Genomic DNA, 27,865 nt, shown 5'->3' on the forward strand with positions numbered 1-27,865 from the left:
AGGGAATAAATCTCATTATTCACATGCAATGAAGCTCTGACTTAATACTTTGTGAGTGACAGCATTTTCAGTAGGCCTAGTCTCAAAGCCACTTGTAATAGCCTACTAAACAAAAAGTGAACTATTTAACATATGTGTTTAGAAAACAAATGTACTGTATCGCCAAGCTTCCAAGTTGCAATGTAAAACCGTCAAGCAGCTGAAACCCTTTGTGACTTGTTGACAGATCAGAGACGCCACCTTGTGGCTGCTTCCCAATAATGCAGAGCCATCTTTACTTGGGGCATGCCATGCAGGGGATTCAAAGCTTCACCACATACTGTATGAGACGAGAGCTGGATTAAGTAGGGCAAGAGTGTGTTTCTGCATGGGAGTTTAGATTGGGGGGTTAAATCTCCAATGTTTTTAATATACTATTGCATCACCACAGCTGGATGCCTCCAACAAAAGTCCCCTTTGATAGCATAGACTGTTTATGAAAAAGGAGGGCTTGACAACTTCCCAAAAGTGAAGCCAAAACATCTTGATTGGTCACTTTTGTACAGCGGTAGGAGGTGGAGACGAGTCATCCATCTTTATATACAGGCTGTGGTTGATAGGGTAAAAGGCGACCTTTAAAGTAAGACTATGTAACTTGGAAGAAGAAATAACACATTCCTTGAAAGTTGAATTCATAAGCAATAAAACAAACAGTTCAACAACAATTTCAATCAGCGGTTTTGCTGCTACAGCCCTCCTTGGTCTGGTATGGTATGACCGGTATGTGACCAATAGCTCATGGTAGCTACTGTTAGCTAATGTGAGCAAAGTTTAGGTAAATATTGCTGTATAATGCACATTACTGAGTCACTTTGCTGACTTTTTGACTTTTCTCCACTTGTGCTGCTGTTACATTATATCAGCATTTTGGCTAAATGTTTAGCATTTCACATTATTGCTGTAGCCTCAGTGGCATTTTAGTGAAAAATGCACTTAAGATTTCCTTAAAAGAAACCATTTTAGATCACTTGCTCTAACAAGGTCATTTGGAGGATTGATCAGATTTACTTGGCAGAATGTGTTTCCTGTTCCTAGGCTAAATCATCTTCTTTGGTGTAAAACTTAAGGAGCGTTGGGACCAATTCCTGGTCAGTTTACTGTCAAAACAACTTTTTAGTAACTTTGATTTACTGATTCACAACCTTATTGAAGACCAGGATCAGATGTTATTGAAAAAGAACCTTTATTGTTTTCTCATCGTCTGTCCGTTTCCCATAAAAGTGCATCATCGCTGATCTCACAGTAAGAAAAACTCACATAGTAAAATGAGGACAGAAGTGAGAGAGAGAGAGAGAAAGACACAAGTCAACCACGCTATACACTTAGTCAGGTACATTCATCGTGGACAGTAGAAGGGGTGAACATGGCCAAAAGAGAGAGAGAGAGAGAGAGAGAGAGAGAGAGAGAGAGAGAGAGAGAGAGAGAGAGGTTTGTTTACAGTCAGGGGGTGAAAGGTCAAATGTATAAAAGTGGTGTGTAGAGTCTGAGAGAGAGAAAAAGAGTGAGAGGGAAGAGGAGAAGAAGAGAGGAGGAGTATGTCTTGGCTCAAGTTGCTCCTTTAGAGTAGTGAAATAGGATGTTGGTCAGTTTCTTCATTTAACCCTTGACCATGGTGGCAAACTCTGCAGGGAGACAAAGAAAGAGTGAGCGTTATTTTAGGATCTTTGGAGGGTTTTACATTTATTTGCAGCCACTAAATCTGCTTCCAGATAAAATTTCTCTTGATTTCTCACCATCCATTCCGATCATGCCGTCGCCATCAACGTCACCGGCCTTGAGGAAGGCCTTGGTCTCAGCGTCGGTCAGAGCTCTGGCGGAGGCAGAGAAGTTCTGCAGGAACAGCCTGGAGAGGACGATCAGAGAGAAATACTGAGTATTACAGTAAATATGCCTTTAGACCAGAAATAGGACCTGTAACTATTTCTGCTCCAAAATCATGAAGTGATTGGTTTTGTGAGTTTTGTAGAGGTCATCTTTCAGAAAATCTCCAAAGCCTACTCACTGTATTCTTCTCACTGTATTTAATTCTGGATCATTTAAAATTTCTCAATGAAAAGCATTTAATTTGGCCCACAATTCCAAGCTGGCTATGTCTGTTCTGGTATCTCCTCTGCTCTATGTCACCCTACAACATGAGACACTGCAGGAGAGAGCTGGCATTGAGTTACTCCCGAGGAGAATGCCCTGTAGCCCCGAGCTTCTCAAAAGCTTCGGGGCTCTGACATCATTCTGAATTCACTGTGGTCCAAAAGAAAGATGATCCCTGCATTACAAGGGCTCAGAGAAGCTTGAGGTGAAATCTAAGAGATGGTGCCTACTTCAGCTCATCCTCCTCAATGAAGCCACTCTTGTCCTGGTCAATGACGGCAAAGGCCTTCTTGATGTCATCGGGGCTCTTGGCAGTCAGGCCAACCTTGACAAAGAATTCCTTGTGCTTGAAAGAGTCGGCAGCTGTGAGGAGACAGAGAGGAGATCATATCAGACATTGTAGATACATCACATTTTGTTTTGCAGCTGCACTGGTCCTCGTTTACAAGGTCTGGCAGTTGGTTGCTATTCATCCCCAACCTCTGCTCTGGCTGTCATTCAGCATTTTAGCTTAATATGCAGAGGTGTTTTTCTTATTGTAGCTATACTGAAACATGCTAAGACATTTGGAAATTGCATCAAAGTCACATTCTGCATGCTTGCTGCACTATTGATCCAGCCGCAAGATGTGTTTAAAAAGACAATCCTGCAGTTTAAAATGCAGAAAAGATGCAAGGCGCACCTTCTACTTGCTGCAAGTATAATCTGGTAATGTGATTCTGTATTAGCAACTGCATTCTGCAGTAGCTACAAATGAGTAAAAATTCTTAACTTAAAACAGATCTGATAAATTGCATGATTTTGTGCATGTATAGCTATCATCTAGGCTTTCTTAAAGTATAATAAAGCATGCTGTGTCATGTTAATGGTGGGGTTTACCTTGGCAAGCTGCGAGGGCTGCAGTGATGTCAGCCTCTTTCAGAGATGCTGCTAATGCCATTTTTTTGATTTAACTGAGGGAGGAGAGCAGAGGACAAGTCATTAGTTCAGCTGTAGCAAATCAGACAGGATTAAGCAATTTTCACTTTGAATCTAAGCATGTTAAGTTCCCTCACTGCACTTTAGAAAACAGCGTTCAAAGTTAAAGAGCTACATGTAAGCTTCCTTCAAGCAATATGTTTTACAGTTCCTCTCTTTGAGTATTCCTCTCTGGCAGCCCCAAAAGAAAAGGTACAAATGATCAGAAAAGGTAGTCCAATTTTCCCAAAACCAAGCCCTCCAAGGCAAAATATCAAATATCCTTTGCGGCTGTGGTTGGGTGGCAAATAGATTTTTTCCCATTTGGTTCCTTAGTTAGTCCAAAGCCAAACCCTTAGCTTCTGATGTTCAGAATCAGGCCCTTTCCTCGATTTATATCCCATTGCAAGAAGTTGAAGCCCTGAAAAGCTCTTTGAGTCAGGCAGTAGATTTGCCTAAAGGTCTGCAGCTCTTCAGTGAAACTCACCTTAGGGTTATCTCTAAGACAAGAGTGGATTCGCTCAGATGAAACTTTTCACTGCAGTGAACCCCTCAGCTGCTCACGCAGGCTTATATACCTTCACTGGGCCGAAATATGATGCATAGGCTATGTAATAGACACTGTGTGCAAAGCAGTCAAAGCAGTCGGTCGAAAAATGTGTCCAGTAGACAGAGCTGTTCTATTTATATGCTCATAAATGAAGATGCTTAAATGGTAGGCTAAGTGTAGGCAAAAGTGCTTGATATTGCATACGGCTAATAATATATGCTGCTGATTTGAGTGAAACGTACTCTGTGGCCATGTAGTTTTGATCTGTGAACTGTGCAGAGCGCCACAGAGTGAAGAATAAGGTAAACTTTTATATTGTGTACTACAAATTTCATAGTGTAATACAAATAATTTTCTCATGAGTAATTTTCCAATGTGACTTTTACATTTCATCTTTATTATTATGGTTGTGATGTTTGTAAAATATGTTGTGTGTATGTCAGTTTGCCATCTTGGCCAAAAAAGCCTTTTAAGGTATAATGTTAGAGTTCCTTAATAAAGAAATGTGTTCATAAAATACAATGATATTGTTTCTGATTATGTAGCCTATAGCAAAGCACAAGCTACCCTATACTTCATCACCTATGATGATTACGCGCCTCTGAATTGTACAGTTTTGGTCAAAACGAGCCTGTGCGTAATTGGCATGTGTAAAATGTCTACAAGGCATTCCAGTGACCGAAAAGTCTTTTTTTTTTAAGCAGATCAGAAGATTTCTCTGTTCTTGCGTTTGGCTCATTATAATGGCATGCATGAAAGCTGCAGAAAGCTATTTAGTCATAAAAAAGCTACACTTTCTGCAAAGTGTAATGAGTTTTTCCTCCTGTTAAGTCAGTCTTTGTCAGAGGTTGTCAAAAAAGGGCCAAAGAGTGGAAGGGGTTTGATTGTACAGCCAGTGGGATTTATTGAAATGCATTAATTTAATAGCACATATAATCATAATCTACTGACATGCAGCTGAGCACTGTCAGCTAGGTTTTATTTTTGGATCTCTTACACCCATTCAGACCATTTCTCCTTATGGCGATGAAACTATTTGTGATGTTATTTAAGGCAACACCAAAAAACTGATATCATCGCTATCATCATCATCATCTTAGCACTTCAGTGTTAAACCACCATATGGTTGCATAATGACACAGAGTTCTCACACTGCACCAGACAATGAAATTAAATGAGTAACTAGTCCAGGGGGTCTTTCCATGCCCATACTTGCTCTGTGACAGGTTCAGGCTGTTATGTGCCTATTATACATTAGGTGGCAGTGTTGAGATGATCCTGTGAATGATATGATGTTCATATCATTCACAGGATCATCTCAATATCAGCAGCCTTTGATTGTCAGTATAAATCATCATGAAACCTATATAATGTTAAAAACATGTTCGACCTATGAGTTTAAGACATTCTCAGCTGAACTGCAGCTTCACTTCTATACATAAACTGATCTCTTTAAATAAGTTGCCTAATTGGTCACCTTCACCTCAGTTGCTTCAGGTGTGTGATGTGTCAGCAGCCAGAAAGAGTACTTACATATATCATATAATATTTGTACTTTTTTTTTCATTTCAAATCTTCTTAAAAGCTCAGTAAAACTCATCTTTGGCCTTTAACATTTGCTCTGGTCAAGCGAGGTCTCTTACCTCAAACGACTCAGCCATCGATACTGAACTATTCCTGCCCTGCTTCAATATCAGGTTTAAATTACAAATATGTCACAGCAGGGATGGAACCCATCAAGCAAGGCTATGAACGTTTGCAATTTGAGACAGCGAAGGATGATACCCTCCCCCACCCCATCATATTCTGAGTTTTAAATTTGAAATGTACATTTGTAAACAACAACAACAACAAAAAAATAGTTTAGTTTTAGTAAGCATCTAGGACTGGTAAACACACTTATATTTTAAGACAACCACATATCACGCCAAGTAGCTTGAAGGTGCAGCAGATACTTATTTTTTCTCTTCTAATTTATGATTTGAAATGAACCTCCTCTAAAGCTCCACCTGAGAGTTTGTTCCCTCATGCTGCAGCAGAAATAGAATCGACCTATATTCTTTGCCATCTAAGATAAAGTTGCAAATAAATGTGCCTCATTGACAGAAGTCCTGTAAATGGGCTGGCATAGAAACTCAATCCTGTCCCAGGATCCTGTTTCTCTGCTGGGTCACTGCAAGAACTCCTCGGTCCACTGCTGAAGCTCTGCCAGACACCCCAGTCCTCCCATCACAGGGCTACGTCTCTGTCCTCTGTCTGCCAGAGCCTCTGATCCAGCTGTGTCCCGTCTGTGCCCCCAATCTGCAATCCACTCCAATGAACATTTCTGGGCTGTAGTGGTTAAGCCCACTGTGCCAAAGAGCTGGTGACGGTGACTGGTCATTGCTGTCCTGATGCCAGTTAAAAATGAGAGTAAACAAATGTCCTGTAAATGTTCCAAAAGAAAAAATGTTTGGAGGTATTGATTCCCTATCTTTACTAAGTGTACGCACAATTTTGAGGTAATTATACTTTATTTGTGTATTTCCATTTAATGCTACATTGTACTCCACTACATTTGAGAGGGAAATATTAGACATTATACGTATATACGTATTTTTTAATAGCTGCAGATTACTATCCAACAGTGTTAAGAAGCGGTCAAAATGACTCCCATTCCCAGCCAACTACAACATGCAGTATGGGCTATAAAGATCCAATAAGATCATAGTATAACACTGACAGGAGCTATTCTGTATAATGAATAGTTTTACTTTTAATTAAAAAGTACATTTTGTTTCTAATACTAATACTTTTACTTAAGTTAATTTTGAAAGCAGGACTTTTACTTGTACTTCTTAGCCACAGTTACATTACTGTTAAAGTATTTTAGAGTGAAATTAATTTATAAAACTCAAGAAATGTTCACAAAAGTCAAATGACTCAGGTCAAATACTGTACATCATAGACTGTTTTATAGCCGTGATGAGCTTGTTTAAAATTATGTTAAGTCAGCATGAGCAAAGTCTAAACGATTTGGTTTTATGGTGGTGAATATTAAAATAATATATAAATCTTCAAAGAAAATTGATGAAAATCATGTGTTGATCATGATATAAGAATGGATTTTTTTAACAAACAAAAGGCTTTCGAATTCAAAAAATGATTTTTGACATTAGAATATCAAAAGTACAATATTTCAATTTAAAAAAAATATATAATAATTCATCAATTACATTCTAATCTAACAAATCTATTACTCCTAGTGTCTGTGAATAGGTTTAATATGCTACGTGTTTAATATCTTTCTAGCAGATTTCTTGTGTTGTTCTTTTACATAGACGTGTAACAAATAAAACAAATTATTCCAGAGGACATACATGAGGGGGTCCCCAGTATATCTGTCTTGTAAAAGGGGTCCTTGGCTGAAAAACGTTTTGAGAACCTCTGGTCTAAGTGTAAACATATGATTCACACCAAAGGACCCCATCTTAGGTGTCAAATTGAGGTTGCCAGAATGACAAACACTTCATTTGCACAGTGGAAAGTTGCTCAGGCTGTTAATTGGAGAAACCAAAGCCTCCCGGCCCCCTGGACAGACTGGACCTCTCCCAGTGCTCAATTTAACATCATAACACCAGGCACATGAGAGGATTCTGCTCATCTGTTGACAAGAGTCTCGCTGGGTGTAAGCAGGAAAAAAACACTTTAGTATATTTATTTTTACACTCTTCCGGCAGGGAAAGTCACGTAACAGAGAGACAAGATTTAATGTATTAAAGATTTATTACAGCACTTTCCCAAAAAAGTACAACTCATGATTCTAAACACATAATGTCCCCGTATCAGTCTTGTAATCTACTGTAGCTAGTAAATATTATAAAAAGAGGTCCACCCTGAGATTTTCACCATCCAACAAGTCAGAGAGGCCACGCATGTTTATGAAGACTTGACCAGCGCAGAAAACTCTGGAAAAAAGAGAGAATTTTAGACATTTTTTTATTCTGCTGTTACACATTTATTTGGTAGTAATCATCCTCTTATTTCATTAAACTACAACAACTACAAACATGACCTAACAGACTAAAGTGTGTGGCTCTGGCAGTGACACTTTGTATGTATGAGATGATTGTTGTAGCTGCACTTAGGCTGCCTAGCAACCAGAGGTGTATAGTCCAGGTGCCAGAAAGTAAAAATCCTGCCATGTTTTTGGATCTGCCTCTACATCTAGAACAGGTGTTTTCACTAACGAGCTCATCTACCTGGTAGAGGAGCTGGTTTAGTGATGGTTGGGACAGCTGCTGGACAGGATTTCTACTTTCTGGCACCTGGACTATACACCTCTGCTAGCAACAAACACAGGGAGTGAACAAGTGGTAAATTTACAGCAAAGGATAACTTCATTTTTAAATGGAGGTTTTCTCTCAGTTTTTACTATTTTGCTGATGGATTCTGGTCCTTTCTGGTACTTTGTTTTCAAATTGTTTTACACCAGGGCCTGTATTTAAATGAATGTAAAATATTGGACTTGGAAAGATAACATTAAAAAACCGATACATATGTTTTTTTTTTATTTATTTTTGCTCCTACTGACAAATATTAAAAGAATATTCATCACATTTCTTGCAGTACAGAAACAAAGGTAAGTACACACTATCTGAGACATGCCTTACAAATGATCAACTCTCAGTTTGTAAGAAATGCATTGACAACGCGACACAATACCTGATAAAGCAGAAATACAAGCAGACCCCTGATCACCATCTACAGTGAAGTGCTCCTCAGACCTGCATACCTTCCCGGCCGATCTTCCCGTCTCCGTCCGAGTCTCCCTCCAGCAGGAAACCTCTGGTCTCAGCTGCAGTCAGGAGCCTCGCTCCTTTGGAGAAGTTCTGCAGGAACAGTCTGATGAAGAGCAGGGATGATGCCCCACAATGAGAAAAAGACACCAAACACACCAAACAGAATGGATACCACAATAACGCAGGAAAACTATCAACAGTTTGGTAAAATACAGTTTGGCACATGAATTATTCTTGGAACAGAATGTATTTATGTTGTTTTCTGTTTAGAAAACTCAACTGTAACTCATCCTGTTCTATAAAGCCGCTTTTGTCCTGGTCCAAAATCTTAAAGACCCTCTCGATCTCTGTTGGAGTTTTCTTGGATAAACCCACTGTTTTGAAAAACATCTTGGGGCTAAAGGAATCCTTCGCTGAAAGTAAAATCACAGATGCAACTTTAGATTAGATCTCATTCAGTTAGAATGATGATGTCCCATACTTTCAGGTTTCCTGAAACTACAGTGACATGCAGAAACAAAGAGCAAGACCCGTTCATTACAATATCCCAATCATCTCCTCACCTTTACAAGCGTTAATAGCCGAAGTGATGTCCGAGGCTGCGAGAAAGTCGGTGATAGACATGGTGGAGGAGACTCTGTTGTGGTGGGTGTTGCAGCCTGGTGCAATATATGACCAATGACGGGCAAAAAGTGCTACTATTGGTGACAGTGAATTGGCTTCATCCCCCTCGGTGTCAGAAACCACCAGTGTCCTTCTGTCTGCTGTCACCTGCAGCTGACCACTTTAGCAAACACTGTGTGTGTGTGTGTGTGTGTGTGTGTGTGTGTGTGTGTGTGTGTATCATTGCAAAACTGTGTCTTCTAGAGTGGTTTCTCCAGAGGTCAGAAGTCATAGTTGATTTAAAATCTACCTAAACAGCGTCTGTCTGTGAACAAAACCCACAGTCAGTGAGGTTATGTTTGGTGCATCGGGAGGGAACGAGGGAGCCTGGCTGGCCTGCATTTCCTCTTCTCTCGTGTTGCCAGCCAGTCACAGTCACTGCCTGGCCTGCTCGTGGTCGTCCCTGGCAGTGTTTCCGCAAGCTGTAAACATCCTGTTATTATGGCCTCTGTCACTTTCAGGCTGCGCTCCATGGAGCTGTCTGCACTCACAGTCACCTTGTTCCCACATGCTACATTTAGCATACGAAGAGCTCTGTTCTCAAAAGAGTGGTTGCTCATTTTACAAAGATGCTGAACATGTTATAGAAATATGATGACAATCACACTCACACAAATGAATGTACATAACTATTAGCTAATTTACTTACTAACTCGGGTTACACAATTAAAACTTAAGCAATGTGTCAACTAGTAAAGTAAAGACAAATAGGTTGCTAGTCCAATCGATAGCAGTCAACCATGTTAATAGGAAGTCACACATAACTTGAAAAAATAAAAATTTTCGGGGTGCCTACCGATCATTTGTAACTGTAGGTATGACTTTGTTTCATCTATATGGAAAAATATGGCAGGGAAACCCAGCTTTTTAACCTCTGTGGGGTCGTTGTCAAGATGATTTATGTTATAACTAGGCTAAGTCTGTACTTATAAAGAGATGGTGCAACTGTTTTCTAACATGCGTTCATCAGGAAGTAATGTTCAAAATGGATGAATCATATGTTTGATCAAAACATTTAATTAACTGGTCAAATGAAAACCTCATCTTGCTAAATAGAAACGTTTCATTGAATTTAAGTGATGTGCTGAATCTATTTAATATGACCTTTGGGGGACGCCAACTTGGCACATTTTCAAATTCCAGGGTTTAAAATAAATACATTTGGAGACAGTTTATCCAGCTGCATTTAGGGTTAAAGTCATGTCTTAGGGTTAATGTCATACCTGCTGAACACTGGTTGAAATAAAAACCTTAAAACACCATGTGGACACAACAACAATGACCTGAAGGGGACAGCATATTGAGTCATGTTTCCGTGTGAGGCTGAGCCGTGCTTTATTTCATAATTTTTATTTTTGATAATCACAGGGTTTCCCATTGAAACTGCAAACACAAGACAGCATCAACTAATGGCATTCATACAAAAAATGTAATTGCAATAAATCAGTCGATGGGAGTCTCAGGAAAACCCCCTGATGAGGAATTCCCACACTTGCAGGTGGCTTGGCAGTTTGCAACTATTACATACAGGAAATGGAGTGTGGTTAGTTGGCAAAGTTATAAACTTTTGTTCTGACAAAACACAAACCCTCCTCCCAGTATCTCTCTTCATCACATCTGACCCCTTTTGTGTAACTGAAATGCACTCGATGGGACTTTTGTCAACCTTTCCTGCTTGCTAATGCCATTATGATTCGAAAAGCAGTGTTTTCCACAGTTTTAATTCACATATGTCTTTATAGCTCCCATGTGTGAGGGGCTGCTGGAGCACTGGAGTGACTGCGTCATACCGGCCTTAACAGGCAGCGCGTGTGGGCCCAAGGCCTAGCAAGAGTGACGTGAGCCTGGTTTCCTCAGGATGGACTACAGTGAGGCCTGGCGCAACCAGAGGGGCCAAGGAACGACACAAACATCCTCTGCTCCCCCTCACGTACCTGCCCCCCTCAGCCTTGTCCCTTTCCTCACTCCGATGCTTGTTTTCAGGAAGACCAGGCTTCCTGCGTGATGTAGCGGGGGATGAGAGGAGGAAGAGGGGGATGGGACAAAGAGGAAAAGATGGATAGGGATGGGGGTGACGGTCCTGTGCACGTATTGATTTGGGGGAGTTTGTTGCTTTGGTTGTTTTCTTGACAGGCACAGGCAGCTGGAAGGAGTCTAGGAAACGTGCACAGGAAAAGATTACAGTACAAATCGTTTGCGTTAATAGAAAAGTTTTTTTTATGTCTTGCACCTGAGAGAAGTCTTGATCCATGCGAGGGAAGCAGACAGGGAGTAGCTAATGCGCCACTGGGCTTAATTTGAGGGAAATAAGTGCTTTTTGTGTACATATAGAAATCACGCAGGGACCTGGACATGGAATTATCTACTTTTACATCCCTGACATACAAACGGTCCTGCTTTCTTCTTCCATTTGTATTGGGAAAAAGTGAGCAATGGGACAATCAGCACAGGGCATGGAAACCAGCAGAGGTAAGTATTACACAAAAAGATAGTAGGTGGCATTTTACACAAATTAAAGAACCAGACAGTGTTGGATATATTCTTGTTATGCACTGAATTAGTTTTTACAAGTCTGCGTATCCATGATATATACAGTACAGGCCAAAAGTTTGGACACACCTTCTCATTCAATGCGTTTGCTTTTTATTTTCATGACTATTTACATTGTAGATTCTCACTGAAGGCATTAAAACTACGAATGAACACATATGGAATTATGTACTTGTGTGAAATAACTGAAAACATGTCTTATATTTTAGATTCTTCAAAGTATCCACCCTTTGCTTTTTTATTAATAAGGGGAAAAATTCCACTAATTAACCCTGACAAAGCACACCTGTGAAGTGAAAACCATTTCAGGTGACTTCCTCATGAAGCTCATTGAGAGAACACCAAGGGTTTGCAGAGTTATCAAAAAAGCAAAGGGGTGGCTACTTTGAAGAATCTAAAATATAAGACATGTTTTCAGTTATTTCACACTTTTTTGTTAAGTACATCATTCCACATGTGTTCATTCATAGTTTTGATGCCTTCAGTGAGAATCTACAATGTAAATAGTCATGAAAATAAAGAAACACATTGAATGAGAAGGTGTGTCCAAACTTTTGGCCTGTACTGTAGATACAAAGCTTGCAACGCTTATCCTATGATTAAGTGAGCTGGTAGACATTCAGCGTGTTATTCAAGGACACTTTGACAGGATGTATCATAGATGCATTCACACATTCTGGCTTTAATGGGGATTTATTGTGTGAGATTTGGCTTACAGGGCGGCTTTTCCCCTGTAGAATCAGTCCTAAATAAACTAATCACCTAAATGTATCTTTTAGGTAAAAGCCTAAATAGATCAACAACAACGTTTTTCAAATGAGCAGCATGGTATATTCACTGTAGAGACAGCCTGTGGTGTTTGTTTCTCACTCTATTTCTTTTTGTCCTTCCTCCTCTTTCTATCACAGTGTAGGTGACTTTTGCAGACTATGTTACATCACTAGTGCTCATATCTTTACAATATATGTAATGAACATGGCTTGGGTAGTTAGCAAGACATGAACCCCAAATTGCTACCAGTGAGCACACTAGCTCCCCATCACAGCTTTGCCACCACCAAGTGTGTGAATGGGTAAATGAGAGACATTGTGAAGGAATTAGTCCATCTCAGGTTAAAGAGTGCCATATCTGTGCACCCCATTCACCATTAAATCATTTTTACGAGTACTTCTACGCTGGTTTAGTTCCAAATGTTGCTCTAGATATCTTTTGTGGAGGATCTCCACCCCAAAGAAACATTTATTTTGTTTTCGTGTACATGTGATAAGCTTTAGTTTCCTGCATGATCATTTACATTTGACTGCTACTCATTCGTGTAGACGACTAGGCTAGTCTGTCTGTCACCACTTACGCACTCTAAAATAAATGTTTGCAAAGTCGGAAAAGTTAAATAGTGAGCTGTCAAGTGTATTTTTTCTGAAATATTGTGAATATCCTAGTTAGAACAGAAACAAGAGGAACACGAGGATGGGAAAATGTTGCTGAGATATTTTGCCCATGTTGCGTTTCTCTAGATGGATATTTCTCAGTAAACCTTTTGGTTATTCGTTGATGTGGCTGTGGTTGTTGCTGTTTATCCTAATGAGCGAGTGCACGACTATCTTCCCTCACACCTGTTGCTGTATGTCCTGATGCGTTCACTGCCCTGTTTACAACCTACACAGCTTTACATCTTTGCATTATGGAACAGGACAGTTATTGACATCAATATATCCATTTTTATGTGCCATTCATGAGAAAACTTGCCTTTTCCTTGATGTTGACAGAGATCTTTAACCTTCTCTGTGTGGAAAGAATAAATATAAAAGGTGTTCAGAACATGTGTCAGATTTCTGTAGAAACTATTTATCTTGATGGCCATTTTAATTCAGATGGTTGACTATGTCATCAGGTTAGACTTATCCCGCTGCATGCTAAATTAAATCTCTAGTCCCTTTGTAACGTCTCAAGTGTTTGACATCTCAGACAGACAGAAAGACCTGTTCATCTATACATGCATCCCTGAGGAAAGTGGTTGCTCCTCCTTTTTCCTGGGTTCAGTTACTGCCTGTTCTATTTCTATCCGACCAGCTGTGGTGTGGCCATGCCAGTGACAGTCTCAAATACAGCCAAGACCCCTCCAACACTCACTTTGAGCCCCACCCTCCACCGCCCACTCTACCTAACAGTTATACCTCACTCCTCTGTTTTGGCACCAATCTTTCAATCTGTGTGGTTGTCTGTGTCATTCACTGTGTCTGTGCCTGTGTCTCTGTATGCATGTCACTCTCCTTTCTACTCTGTTTTGACATGAATCACTCAAGACTGGATGGGTGAGAGTTTGCATCCATACATGCATAACATATTTTGTGTATGTATACTGTACTGTACTGTACATGGGCCCATGCTTGTAGCTACAGTGTGCATGTTGTTGCCTTTTAGTTGACTTATATTTTTAGATTTCTCTCCAGTGACGGCCTGTGGCTTAATCTTCAGCCACTTGAATCTTAATCACTTTACCATGAAATAAAAATGTAGTAATAAGTGTAAATCCAAAGTGCTCTTTTCCCCCTGGATGTCTTTGATTTCATATGTAAAAATGACTGTAAAAATATGATAGTCGGAACAGAAGCTGCCAAAATTAAAAAAATAACTAAATAAATGACTTGATCAATTAATTAATGTCATCAGAAATAATATAAAAATAAATGTTAATGTAAATTAATGAATTGATCAAATGTGACATCAATTGATATTTCTGTTTTAACTCGCTTCTTAATGTATTAATGTATTTATTTCTGTATTATTTTCCCTTTGCATTTCCCCCCTATTTATTTCCCCAAATGTATTTATTTCTGTAGTATTTCTTTATGCATTTTTCATTATTATGCAAATGATGGGGCTGTCATTCAAAGTGAGTAAAGAAGCAAATTAAAACAGAAATATCAATTGATGTCATATTTTATAAATTAATTAATGCCTATTCTTTTAAAATATTATTTTGGCACATTGAATGATATATTGTAATTAATTTATCGAGTCATTTATTTATTTTTTATTTTGGCAGCTTCCGTGCTTCCTGCAGCTATTTCTCTCTAATGTGTCCTGGTTCCTCTATTTCGTATCTGTTTGAGCTGTGACTAAGAGAAAATCCTGACTCATTACATTTTTGACTTAAATGTGCCGCTGCTGTGCAACTGGATCAGGGCCTGATGAATACCAGCCAGTTTAGGATGCAAGTGATAGGATCTATGCTGGGACAAGACAGGGGTAGGGGGTCGGTGGGTTTGGGGGGGGGAATTAGGGACTCCCTTGGGTGTAGGAGATTGCAGCAAAGATAGTGGTGTCAGGAAGAGAGACTTGGTCTGGATTTATAGGTGTACTGGACTGATGGATGTACGACAGGGGCGATTCTAGGATCAAACCTTTAGGGGGGGCTCAGCCCCTAATGAGAACGGGACACAGATACAGTGCCTTGCAAAAGTGTATGAAATGAAATTACCAACTTCTTCTCTGGGGACTATACCAACGTTAACTTTACAACTGCACTCCTGCTCTCCCTCTGACAGATTAGATAGAGACTCAGCCAAAGGCGGGAGTCTGGCACAACCTCCTCCGATTGGCCAAAACTACATTTCTGTTAACCCTTTCCTTGACTGGGCTACAGGTGCATAGCATTGGTGCCAGACACACAGGATATTAAACCTGTTTCAAGCCCTTTGAACCTGTAATTGCTTGACACGTTTGTAAACTCTTACTTGAAGCACCAAAATTGATTAAAAAAATAAAATCGCCCATGATGTACGAGATATAGAAGCAAAGACCTTCCCTTGAATATATTATTTGTGAACAGCCTGTTCTCCAACAGTTATCTACAAGAGATTTCCCAGCCAAACCAAGTCTCCATATAAGTAAGGGTTTGACATGAAAGCATAGTGTCCTGTTTCCTGTTCCTATAGTGTGAGGTAGTGTGATATACCCCTGGGCGGCGCCAGATTCCCAAATAAAGATATTTATGTATATTCCAGTGCCACATGTGTAAACCTCATCACATTTAAGATTAGCTGCTGAAACAGATCCGCTCTTATCTGATCAGGGTTGTGTGTGTGTGTGTGTGTGTGTGTGTGTGTGTGTGTGTGTGTAAATGAGAGCTCTGTCAACGAGCGCTCAAACCTAGCTCCTCCATAAACACTTTAAACCAGTCAAGGAGGCCCACAGCTGTCTGGGCCTGCGAATGCTCAACTGTGTGTGCCTATGTGAATGTGTCAGGTCAGAGGTCAGGGCCAAGCTTTTCAACACTTTTTCCACAGTCTTTTTGTTTCACCCGTCAGCAGTCCTGACATTTCAAGTCAGTTCTTCCTCACTTGTGTGTGTGTGTGTGTGTGTGTGTCTCGACTGTGTGTTAACTCTGTCTTATGGCTGAAATATCATTTCACCCATCTTAGTTGCTCCCTTAGCTGTGGTTTGATTGCAGGCCGGGATGAGGTAAGTGGTTACATACATACACAGTTGCAGTCATTGCTCAACCTTTTAGAGTGCAGAACCAGAAATGGGCCCACATGAAGTGACAGACAGGCACAGGCCTTTCACCACTGGCTTTAGTACCAGACTGATATAATAGTTTGAGTGTTAAAAGCTGTTTTCTGTCTCACTCTTTGCTGCTTGATCAGTAACACAACTAGTGCAGGTGCGATCAGAGAACTGTAGATGTGAAAGCAATAAATGCAAAGGAAAAGGAAGCAATTTTGACTTTGATTAAGTCTTAATCAAAGTTAAAATGTTTTCCTTTATCCCTTAATCATTAAGGGACATCGTCTTTTTTAACATTGTCATTGCTATGGCCTTATTTTTCTTAACAAGGGTCACAGTTTATGCTTGTGTGTGACATCCTCCACCTTATAACCCCCATTGAGGCCAACTTCTGCACTCTTCTGCAGTCTAGTGGTTGAACACTGCAATGACATATGCCGTAGAAAAGGTTTTAACTAATTGAAACAACATGCTGATGGATTCATATGTGTGCTTGTGAGTGTGTGTGTGTTTGCTCTTCATTTGTAATGATCTATACATGCAGACACTGCAAAAATAACAACTATGTCCTATAAATAATTTAGGCGCAGCAACACTTTCCACTCAATGTAGGTGTAGCTCTTGGTGCAAGCCTTTATTTTGAAATTATTTGAAAAAGTTTTCATATTTGTTAAACTGAGAACTTAATTAACACAGTGTGTATAGTGTAAACCAGCATTCTCTGCTAAAAAAATGTAATCTACATAAATATTGTGCATTAATGTGTATTACTTAAAGTTTTTTTTTTTTGCATAACTTTGAAACTTGTATTTAGTGAATTAAGTATTGACAATGTCACAGCTGAAATTAAAAAAATAAAAGCTTTATAGCATGCACTTTTGTTCAATTTCTACTATCCTGCAATTGCAAGTCATTATTATTTATTAATGATTGCAGTGTAATGAAAGCACTCTGAAATTACATAAAAACACCCTAAAGGAACACACTTTACACCAAGCAGAACTTCTATTTGGTGTGTTTTTTCCTCATTGACCACAACACTTTCATTTTTGTCTTTCAGCAGGGTCTTATTCTGCCGTGTCAGACACACTTTGTGTAAACAAGATATGCATTTCTCCCTCTGTCATGAAATGGATTCTATATGGTGAATGATGGACTAATAAATGAGTCTCAGTAATCCATGCTCTTATAGCACCAGTAAAATAAATGCATATAGACTTACGCCCGCCCATCCAAACCCTCCCACCAACACAGACCCGTCCTCCTCACCCAGCTTTCTTTCTCTCTCCTCCTGTCTCTGTCTCTATACACATTTTCATACAAACACACACACTCCCCCTCTCTTTACACATGCACACACACACACACACACACACACACACACACACACACACACACACACACACACACACACACACACACACACACACACACACACACACACACACACACTTCTCCCAATATGGCAGTGCCCTTGGCAGCAGTGATGCTAGTTCAGGCGGGCAGAGTCCCAAGGTCTGGACTGAGGAAGAGCAGGTGTACTGCTGTCAACAGAGGCTCATAAATACTCTGCCAGCAATCCGGGTGATCCGAATGGATTACACGTTTATGTCATCATATTAAAGACACTCTGTCAGCAAACACTTTTAAGATCCTATAATCTCCCGCCTAAGAGAAAAGTCTACAAAGAGTTTATGACACGGCTCACCTCTGTACAGCACAGCTTATGCTGATCTGCAACAAATTAGTTATTCAAATTACAACCAGATGCAGAGCTGCACCAGGCTTCTAACATTTAAAATGTAAAGGATGCATAAAAAGTTCCCCAGCTTACTTTAAATGCTTACTAAAGGGGGCATTGCTACAGTTTTATTACTGTTGAAGCCACGCACCATGAACAAATATGTACACAACAGTGACATGTTTACTGCTCTGTGTGTTGTTATTTTAGTGTCCCGTTTCACTCCCTCTCGGCCCCTCTCCTCTGCAGCCGTAAGACCCCGCTGTGTCCAAATAAAGCCTGCAAACAGCACTACCAGCGTTCTGACTGGATGTTTCGCTTTACCATATTACCCACAGTGCTTTGCAGTGCCCCATTCCATTGTCAGTGACTTCAGCTCCATGTGTCCCTCTTCAGGCCTTGAGTCTATCCTGCATGCTCAGAATAAGCCCAATGATCTCCAATTACCCTCCTCTCACGGATTGTTTGGTGTCACTCGCCGGCTGGATATGATGATTCTGCACCTGCAGTGTAAAAGGATAGCTCTCCAGTTCTCTAGGCGTGTACTGTGCACGTTACAACTCAATCGGAGCAATGAGATATATCAGGACCAAACCAACTAATTAAAAAAATTCAAGCTAAAGGGCCACTTAAGTGCTTGGGCTTGTTCTCACCCTCTTTGGCACAACAGACACATTCTTTATTCTAGTCCACCTGTCGATACCCCCAGGGTCAAGTTTCCCTGTATGCTGCAGGGAATTGTGGGATTGAGACATTTCTCTGTAGGCATGACGAGAGAGTTGGCAAACTGGATCACTGGCTGATTGGAAACAATATTAGCTCACTTGATGGCTTTCAGCACACCTCTGGCTACAGTAGCCGAGTAGATCAGTGGAGAAACGATATTGACTGCTTTCTCCTGCTTAAATTAACTACAGCAGATAATAAAATACAAGGAGTCGGCTTCCTCAGCTTCCACCCAGTCAGTCAGAAGGCCTGAAACCAAAGACTCATTCACTCATATCACTCATTCATATGACAGTTGGATGCAGAAGTTGTTGAGATATCAGATTATGAGCAACTCAGACCGCACACATCAATCATTCCTCCAATGTGAAAATAGAATGTGCCGGACCAAGCTCTCTCATTTTTGCAACAGCGAGAAAGGCTTTCAGCTCCGGCGACTGTATCACATCCTCACATATACTGCTAAGTCCAGTGAAAAAAGAGTTGACTATATTGAAACACTGTACCATAAGCAGTCAGGAGTGCACGGATATTGAACTGAAAGAAGTGAGAAGGAAGGGGAAAGGGAAGGGGAAGGTTAACAAAAAGCAAAATAAGAGAAAAGGCAGGAAGGGAAGGAGAAGAAGAGAAATACAATCACTCATTCTGAAACACCATCTGTCCATCTCTATGCCTATTTTCTCTTCTCTTTTGCTTCAATTCCCTTCTTATCTCTTTCATTCCCCCTCTATTGGAAACCAGAGGTGGACAGAACGGTGACACTGTTGCCTTCTGGGAACAACGTCCTGATGCTGTCTGGGTGTTTAAAGCAGAACTCCAGCATCAGTGATTTTGTTGCCAGGGGGAGGACTATACCAGTGGGATTTTCCCAATCAATGTGGATTTCTGGAAGTTACATGATGACAATGATGATAATGATGATGATGATGATGATGATGATGATGATGATGATTATGATTATGATGAATAGACTACAACAGTACAACTGACAGCAGCAGCAAATGTAGTAGCAGCAGGAATGGTAGTAGAAGTATACAGTATAACAAATGAAATTATGTAACAGCAGTAGCATCAGTAATATTTCTGTTACTATAAGTAAAAGTTGTGATGTGATAGCTACATCAGTGGCAGCAACAGTACTAGTTAAATGTGCGGGCCAAGTATCTCTTAGCCAAATGTATTATTTCCTGGTTAGTTTTTTGTTGGTCTGGTCTGCTGCAGTTCTCTCCAGTGCTGGCTACAGCTGCCTGCTGCTGCTGTTCTGCTTTCAACCTCTGGAGAGAGCTAACATTCACTGTTGAACCTGGTGAGACCATGCACCAAAAAGAGACTGAGGGGTTGCTCAAATACAATACACACTTCTAGAACCCAAAAGTTTTGTTTTTCCTGTATGCAGTTGAATTTTAAATCTGACGATTTTTCATGGTAAAGAACTGATCTTATTCTGTTTAGATGAGATTACTGAACTCAAATAATTTCTATATTAAAGATGTGTTGTGATATTCATCATATCAAAGGTGGGATGAAATGAATGGGACATAATCACACATTGTAACACTTAACTCTGGTATACACATTTGGCAGAATGAATCTAATTTGAACAACCATTCATATCCAGTAATGATTTTATAAATGCATGGAAGGGGTCCTTATGATTGGAAACAGAACTCCTTAAGACAAATGTAGCCTTGTTAATACTGGCAAAGAATGCACAACAAACTAGAGGAATCCTTCAATTAATTGTGAGTTCACATCCTGGAAACCAAATGATTCTTTTGTTCTTGAATTAATATAAGAGTTGCCAATTGTACGGCTTCAACCATACTGTTGTTTGCATAAAGTACAATGTCTGTATGGTAGAATTTTTAAGTGATATCCTCTCCGCTGTTACTCTCTATCATGCAGGCAGTTGTGTTACATTAGACCAGATAAGTCATTGATCCCCATCTTGCACTCTGCGGCTGCAGAAAGGCCAGCAGCCTCCAGAGAGTGTACTGGAGCTCTTTGTCCTTTCTCTGTCCTCACACCTTTTCTCTTCCTCTTCATCACCTTCTTATTCCTCCTTATTTCATTTCCCCCCTCATTTATTCACTCTCTACCCCACCTGAGCCACCCCCCACCCCTCTCTTTTTCTGTGCATCCCTCTATCTATCTCCTCTCTCTCTATCCATATGTTTAGCTTGTCTCTTTCCGTGTCCTCAATAAGGTATCCGGCGTGCAGTACGAGCCGGGGGAATGAGTGGGGCTCGCAGAATGCAAGGTAGGAAAAGAACTATGCTGGTGTCATGCGTGGTTGGATGCAGAGATAAAATGTGTTGCAACACATTTTGCAGCATCATGATGCAGCAAGATTTTGAAGCATTGCATATCAGTTGATAGCCCTGTTCCTCTCTTTCCTTTCAAAGAGTTAAAATACTTCAGGGATGGAGCTACGTTGGTGATTTCATTGGATGGTTTAAATTGGCTTACTAAAAGGAGATGCAGTGACAAAGGAATCAAGAAAAGGTATTATTTTGATTTTTATCACTGTAATTGATGGAATGTTTTTGTGTCCTTTTCGCTTGTTGTGGTGATAGTGGGACTTATGGGTGTTATTATAATCTGTCTTTCCCCAGAGCCCACCTGTTACACAGTGAGGTGTTAATTTACCCCGAAAACAGGGCAGATTACAGGCTTCACGGCTGTGCGTGTGTGTGTGTGTCACCATGCAGTAGTGTATGTGTGTGTGTGTCCTTTTACATCTTTTACGTCATAGCTGCTGTGAGTCAGCTTCTCTCTTCCTTTCCTGAGTCACTCATTCAGCCATTGCTTGGTTACTGCAGAGCGGTAAAAGTTTCCTATTGCGTCTTTGTCTCCGCGGATGGATGGGCCCCGATATTTATTCAGGCTCTGGAGTGAGTGGCCCAATAACGTATGTGTCTGTGTGCATGCATGCGTTTGTGAGTGCACTGTTTCCTCCAACAGACAAAGGCTGATGAATCAGTTTCAGTACATCCTGTTGTTAACAGACACTCAAGGGCTGTCTGTGCACTGCCTCTTAAAATGTCCAGTGAGTTCAAAACATAAGAGAAATGAGAAATTGCAATGAGATTGTATTTGTCTGTAAGAGGAGATTATCTTGAAACAAAGCCCAGATATGATCTTAGGTCAAAGTATAACCTTTGGCCGGGCACCAAACAGTCACTTTATACAATGTAATACTGTCAGTGTTGGGCAAAATCCTTAAAAAGATATATGCCACCAACACCGTTGACTATTGTTATGACACTACTCTTCTATTGATATACAGTATGCCACTTACAAACATCATGTCGCCCAGTGGCAATTAAAACTTCTGCAGATGCCATTTAAAACTGGTAGCTAATTGTATTGGCAGATAACTACTCCTCTGATGTAACTGTCATTCATATAATTCCCTATTGTAAGTGGTAATTGAGTTATCTAAAGCTAGACCAGGCTAAATATTAGTCCTCCTCAACTAACATAGCCAGTGTACTTGTTGGACTCAGACAAGGTCTAAATGACCAAACTAATATTAAATCTCATATGTATCATATGTGTTTCTGGCCACATTAAGTCCATTATTTACTCTCTTTTAGCTCTGTTTTTGGTCTCTATCTATTAGCTGCTAAATGGAGGCAGGAAAAGCACAGGTGTTACTAACAACAGTAACAATGGCTCTCTTCTATTCAAGTGAGCTAAATAGAATTCATCAGCGTTAATTGTTAATTTGATCATTTACACCTGTGCTTTTCCTACTGTGACATGTCAAAATGTATTAAGTGAAAAAAGCTTATTGCCAATAGGAACAATAGCAAATACTACAAAATAAATTATTTTAATATATTGGAATTATTCGTTAAACTCCAAAAAGAGTTAGATTTCCTTTACTTACTTCCTTACTTTTACAATACAAGCCTGAATGAGTCATTGTGCATCATTCATATAGGAATGAAGAGCTCCAGCTGTTGATATCCTCAGGTCAGATGATCCAGGCCGATGAAGAGCTGCAGGCGATCACCTGCATCCTGGATCGAAGAGGAAGTGCAGCCCCTCAGTTATGGAGGAACAGCGACTGCAGATCGAGCTTGGTAACGCGGCCTCCGCCCTTCTCTACCTCCCCTCGACATCGTTGTATTCCGCAGGAGTCCCCACATCATTCAACGCTCACTTCTTTAGCTTCTTTTGTCTCAGAGCGCCCAAAGGAGGCCCCGTGGACAAGACTTATTTTAAATATGCAGGACATTTTCAGTTTGATCAAAAAGGATTTAAACATTATCACTCACCAGGACACTGTTACAACAGATCAGCAAAATAGGTTCATAATTTTTTGTGATGAGAACATACCACTACAACGTTTTGGTGACATTTGCTACACTGAGGATTGTGGGACATCGAAGGGGGATAGTGGTTGGCATATCAGCGATAACAACTCCACTGCCCGCGGTCGCAACACCAACAACTCTAATGGGAATCAACATGAACTGGTTATCAGAGACAATTTTAACAACCTTAAAATTCTTCAGAAATCCTGTCAAATCTACAACGCTCCAGGAGTATTGTCTGGGAGGGACACAAATCTAAAAAAGAGGAAGAGTGTGTCCTTTAATGATGATGTCATGGTCTACCTGTTTGATCAGGTACTGTTATCCTGTAGCTTGGTGGGTTTGGGGCTTTGTTTTTCACTGGGCATATTATAAAGTTTGAATACTTACTGACCACTGTATTGATCCAAACCAATGTTATGACACTTGCTTTGTTTCCTGTTTAATATCCACTGACTATCCACTGTTACTATTCTTAGGAGAGTCCCACCGTGGAGCTGCACTCTGAGGCCTGCACATCTCTGCCAGATGTCACATTAGAAGACAGTGGTACTATATTGAAGGATGATACCAGTGATTCTGCATGTTTTGTCCTATTAACTACACGCTGTGCATACTTAACATTACTGCTGACCATTCTGCAGTGGTGAAAATTAACTAAGTTAATTTACTCAAGTACTATTTAAGTAACATTTGAGGTACTTTACTTGACTGTTTTTTTTTCCATTTCATACCACTTAAAAAATATTTGATGTTTTACTCTACTACATCAATTTGACAGCTATATTACCAGTTACTTTAGAAATTAAGATTTTGATTACAAAACATATGATGAGTTCATAATATGATGCATTGTTATAGATTAAACTACCCAGCACTACATAACACACTTTCAATTAACTCCACCATGACCAGCTACAATAGTAAAATACTTAGACATTAATTCATCGCTAATAAAATACTTTAACGTACTGAGTATTAGTGCATTAAACTAAAAGTATTAGTTTTACTTTAGATACTTCAAGTACATTTTACTAAAAATACGTATTTGTTTTTTTAAAAAGCAACATATTCAATGCAGGATTGCAACATTTACTGCAGTAAATATGGTATATCATATTTCGATGCATAACCTTTATTTCCTTCCTCCCAAGAAGTCCCATAGTTTTAGTTTGTGTCAGTGTTTTGCACTGAAATGAGCATCAATATAACATTTCTGGATGAAAAAGAATAGTGGAACAAGATGTCACGACAGATTATTCAAAACATAAGTGGTTTATTGTTTAAAAAGAAAGACAGTTCTGTTGAATTGACTGTGTTTAAAAATCAGTGATGTTATTGGTTGGAAATGTATAGTTTCTTTTACTGGTCCAGCTTGAATACACAGAAATATACTGTAACAATATATAGTATATTTTACAAAAAACAATCATTTTGTAATTTATTGATAAATAAGGTAATATTTTGACACTAAAATGTTGCTGACAATGTGGAAAAGTTTTTCTTTGATTATACTTTAAAGGTGCTCTAAGCAATGTCACGCGTTTTTTAGGCTACAACATTTTTTGTCACAGCGCGGAAGGGAGGGGGAGGGGACGGGATGAGGAGGAGGGAGGGGCGAGCTAGTCTCCGTTTTGTTTGACAGTACTTCGAACGTCAACAAGAAGTGACGTCACCCATCATCGCTTAGAGCACCTTTAAACTGAAAGGCGTCTGACAATGTAACAAGATCAGGGCGGGACACTACAAGGGTTAACAAACTTTACTGTTTGTCCTGCTAATCCCAGATGCTGCAGGCTATTGACACTTCTTTGTCACTAATTGTGTGTTTTGCCTGCAGGCTTGGAGTGGGAGGATGAATTCTCAGCTTTGGAGAAGAACTGCCATTTTCAGTGTGTCAGACACTCTCAGCAATACCCCCTTTCCCTGCCGACACAGGCCAGCACTGCTCTGTCCCGGCGTTTCTTTCTGTCCCAAACCTGCCTGTTCCTCACCCATGTCACTGAGTCAGACCTTGAGCTGTGAGATAAAGGCAAGGCAAGGCAATTTATTTATATAGCACAGTTCATACCCAAAGGCAATTCAAAGTGCTTTACATAAGCATGTTTTACGTCTTGATTTAAAAGAACACCAGGGTTGGAGAAGATCGTAAGTGTTCTAGAAGTTTATTCCATAACTGTGGTGCGTGAAAACTAAAAGCTGCTTCTGCATGTTTCGTACTGACCCTCGGGACGGTGAGTAGGCCTTTCCCAGATGATCTTAGAGCTCTGGATGGCTCGAGACAGAGCAGCATGTCACACATGTATTTTGGTCCCAAACCATTCAGTGCTTTGTAAGTTAATAACAATATGTTGAAACCAATTCTCTGATTTATAGGAAGCCAGTGCAAGTCTCTAAGAACAGGGGTGATGTGTCCACATTTTCTGGTTTTAGTAAGGACTCAGGCAGCAGCATTCTGAATACGTTGCAGTTGCATTTTTTACAGAGACCTGTAAAGACACTGTCAAGTCTGCTAAAAACAAAGGCATTAACAAGTTTCTCTAAATCCTGTTGAGACATGAGTCCTTTAAGTCTTGCTATGTTTTTGAGATGGTAGTAGGCAGATTTTGTAATTCTGTTAATGGTTTTTGGGTTAAGTCAGAGTCCAGACCTACACTATACAGAAGATTCCTGACAGGTCCTAAACATTAGGGCTTCAAGATGAGCACTAACATTTGATTGTTCTTTTTTGGCACCAAAAAGAATTGACTCAGTTTGGTTCTTATTTAACTGGAGAAAATGATGGGACATCCAATCACTGATTTGTTCAATGCATTTATTCAGTGCCTGGATTGGTTCATAATCCTCTGGGTTCATTTTGATGTAAATATGTGTGTCATCTGCATAATTATGGTAGGATATGTTGTTGTTCTTAAGGATGTGAGCTAGTGGGAGCATATAGATGTTGAAAAGGGGTGGACCAAGAATGAAACCTTGGGGAACTCCACATGTCATTGCTGTTCTTTCAGATTTGTAAGGACCAACTGACACAAATTAGTCTCTATCATGTAGATAGGATTCAAACCAGTTAAGGGCTGTGCCAGTGAGTCCGACCCAGTTTTTAAGTCTGTCTAACAGTATCTTGTGGTTAACGCAGCACTGAGATCCAACAGAACTAAGACAGTGACTTTTCCATTGTCTGTATTTAAAAAGTCATTCAGTACTTTCATGAGAGCAGTCTCAGTGCTGTGATGAGGTCGAAATCCAGATTGGAAAACATCCAAACAGTTAATTAGTGCCAGGAAGGAGCTGAGTTGATGAAAAATGGCCTTTTCGATTTTTCCCAGAAATGCGAGATTTGATATGGGCCTATAATTCTGTATTTTGTGAGGTGTCTAAGTTTTTATTTTTAAAAAGATGAAGGGTTATTTACACACGTATTGAGTTGTAGGTGCTGGTTTTTATGACAGTAGTGGTCAAACACAGTCTTTCTATCACATCTGATCTGCCATCAGCCAAAGGCCAGCTTACTGTCACTATGGCCTAATGTGACATCCACACTTGTTTTTCTTTCAGACAGCCAGCCTTGGACCTAATGGAAAAACTGACTAATCGTCCAGATCTCATCCTCTTCACATCTAACTCATCTCCCCACCTCCCTCCTCTTTTATGATGAGTCAGGGATTTTAATGGCCTTTTTCTTCCCTCTCTGGTCAAATGGATTCAAAGCACCTGCCGTTCATGACATCACAGCCACGCAGGACTGTGTGACAGTGCATTCAGCTTTCACAGTTGTTTGTATGACAAGATCACAGGCTATGATGTGTTACACGACCAGCTGCAAACCTCTGTGGAAGCTGCTTTTCATGCCATTGGATCTGAGCTGTGAAATAGAAACATAAATGTTGTCAATTCTAATAAACTTAATTTAATAAATTGTCATCTTTGTCTGAAGTTCTGTGTTATGTTTAAATTGTTGTATTCAAGAAGTTGCAAGTTAATCTTGAAATAAAAGGAATATATGTTGTTTATACAGTTTGTTTTGCTCAAACAGAGCATGCTTGGGGAGGCCCTGTTTGCTTGCCTCATTACTGAAGTGTATTCAGTTCAGAATTTATCAGCGGCTGTAACTGAATAAACAGTGTAAGCCGTAGGGCCAATGGAGCCCGAAACTGAACAAACTAAAAGTAATAGATAATGTTTCCACAGAGCCAGCATCAGCGAGGTTTGGTTGATTAGATACAGTGTACCTGAGGAAGAAACAGAGAACCTGGCAGGACCACACACACACACACAAACACACACACACACACACACACACAAAAACTGTTCAAGGACACCAAAAGCTAAAAGTGTTTGGGAGCGTCACACCTGTACCTGTGATTATTGTTATGTTTGTGATATTCTAACATCAGTGTTGCTAATAGCTGAATTATACTGTTGTTCTTTGACATCATTCATAAACTGCTCCTGGGTAATGTCCTGTTTTCAACTGCAGGTTACCAGAAAGTTTATTATTATGACTGTTTCCTTTAAGCTAATGTGTATCCTAGCCTTAAAATGTAGCATTAAAAAAATAAGTAAAAGTATATGTATAGTATAAAGTATCTGAATTATTCAGCAATACTTTCTATTTTGGTAGAAACAAAAATATGAATTCATTAAACATTTTAGTTACTGCTGCCACACTGTTACATTGCTTGTTGTGCTACATTTTCTTGTTAAGTGGTGCTTGCTAGCTGTTAGCTCAATTGTGGCTTTTCCTCAGTGTGTCATTGTGGCTCCTAAAGTTCATTGTTTTATTATGAAAAGGTTCTAAAAAGATTTTTAAATTCTCCAATTTAGAAATCATTATAAATGTGATGAAAATGTGCATAGAAAGAACACTAGCATTAGCACTATTAGCATTAGCATTACAGTAAAACCTTGTTTAGAATATTTAAATGCATTTCTGAAA

The 27,865-nt window shown here is 39.8% G+C and overlaps 3 protein-coding genes across 8 annotated transcripts; 1 reads left to right on the forward strand and 2 right to left on the reverse strand.

Moving 5' to 3' along the window:
- Positions 1 to 1,203: 1,203 nt before the first annotated feature.
- Positions 1,204 to 3,727, reverse strand: pvalb3 (parvalbumin 3). The gene is made up of 5 exons (XM_039789343.1): positions 3,572 to 3,727; positions 3,007 to 3,080; positions 2,358 to 2,490; positions 1,773 to 1,882; positions 1,204 to 1,661 (listed from the first exon to the last, which is right to left on the reverse strand). The coding sequence occupies exons 2-5, from the start codon at positions 3,065 to 3,067 to the stop codon at positions 1,636 to 1,638; spliced, it is 330 nt and encodes a 109-aa protein (XP_039645277.1). The 5' UTR covers positions 3,068 to 3,080; positions 3,572 to 3,727; the 3' UTR covers positions 1,204 to 1,635.
- Positions 3,728 to 7,380: 3,653 nt separating this feature from the next.
- On the reverse strand, positions 7,381 to 9,085 carry LOC120551769 (parvalbumin, thymic-like). Of its 2 annotated transcripts, none has more exons than XR_005637915.1 (4): positions 8,979 to 9,085; positions 8,696 to 8,828; positions 8,339 to 8,518; positions 7,381 to 7,581 (listed from the first exon to the last, which is right to left on the reverse strand). XR_005637915.1 is itself a non-coding variant. In XM_039789344.1 (4 exons), exons 1-4 carry the CDS (start codon positions 9,037 to 9,039, stop codon positions 7,553 to 7,555), a joined length of 333 nt encoding a protein of 110 aa, XP_039645278.1. In that variant the 5' UTR covers positions 9,040 to 9,085; the 3' UTR covers positions 7,381 to 7,552. The 2 variants fall into 2 exon arrangements, 1 of the variants encoding a protein (XP_039645278.1); XM_039789344.1 differs by having other exon boundaries at positions 8,409 to 8,518.
- A 2,034-nt stretch (positions 9,086 to 11,119) lies between these two features.
- On the forward strand, positions 11,120 to 26,862 carry LOC120551509. Of its 5 annotated transcripts, none has more exons than XM_039788989.1 (7): positions 11,120 to 11,547; positions 20,811 to 20,864; positions 21,010 to 21,109; positions 22,554 to 23,244; positions 23,409 to 23,478; positions 24,770 to 24,966; positions 26,489 to 26,862. In XM_039788989.1, the coding sequence occupies exons 1-6, from the start codon at positions 11,511 to 11,513 to the stop codon at positions 24,952 to 24,954; spliced, it is 1,137 nt and encodes a 378-aa protein (XP_039644923.1). In that variant the 5' UTR covers positions 11,120 to 11,510; the 3' UTR covers positions 24,955 to 24,966; positions 26,489 to 26,862. The 5 variants fall into 5 exon arrangements, with proteins under 5 accessions (XP_039644923.1, XP_039644924.1, XP_039644922.1 ...); XM_039788990.1 differs by having other exon boundaries at positions 24,770 to 24,961; XM_039788988.1 differs by having other exon boundaries at positions 11,121 to 11,547; positions 24,770 to 24,961; positions 26,485 to 26,862.
- The last annotated feature ends 1,003 nt before the right edge of the window (positions 26,863 to 27,865 follow it).

The sequence above is a fragment of the Perca fluviatilis genome, chromosome 21 (genome assembly GCF_010015445.1).
Source record: "Perca fluviatilis chromosome 21, GENO_Pfluv_1.0, whole genome shotgun sequence".
NCBI lineage: Eukaryota > Metazoa > Chordata > Actinopteri > Perciformes > Percidae > Perca > Perca fluviatilis.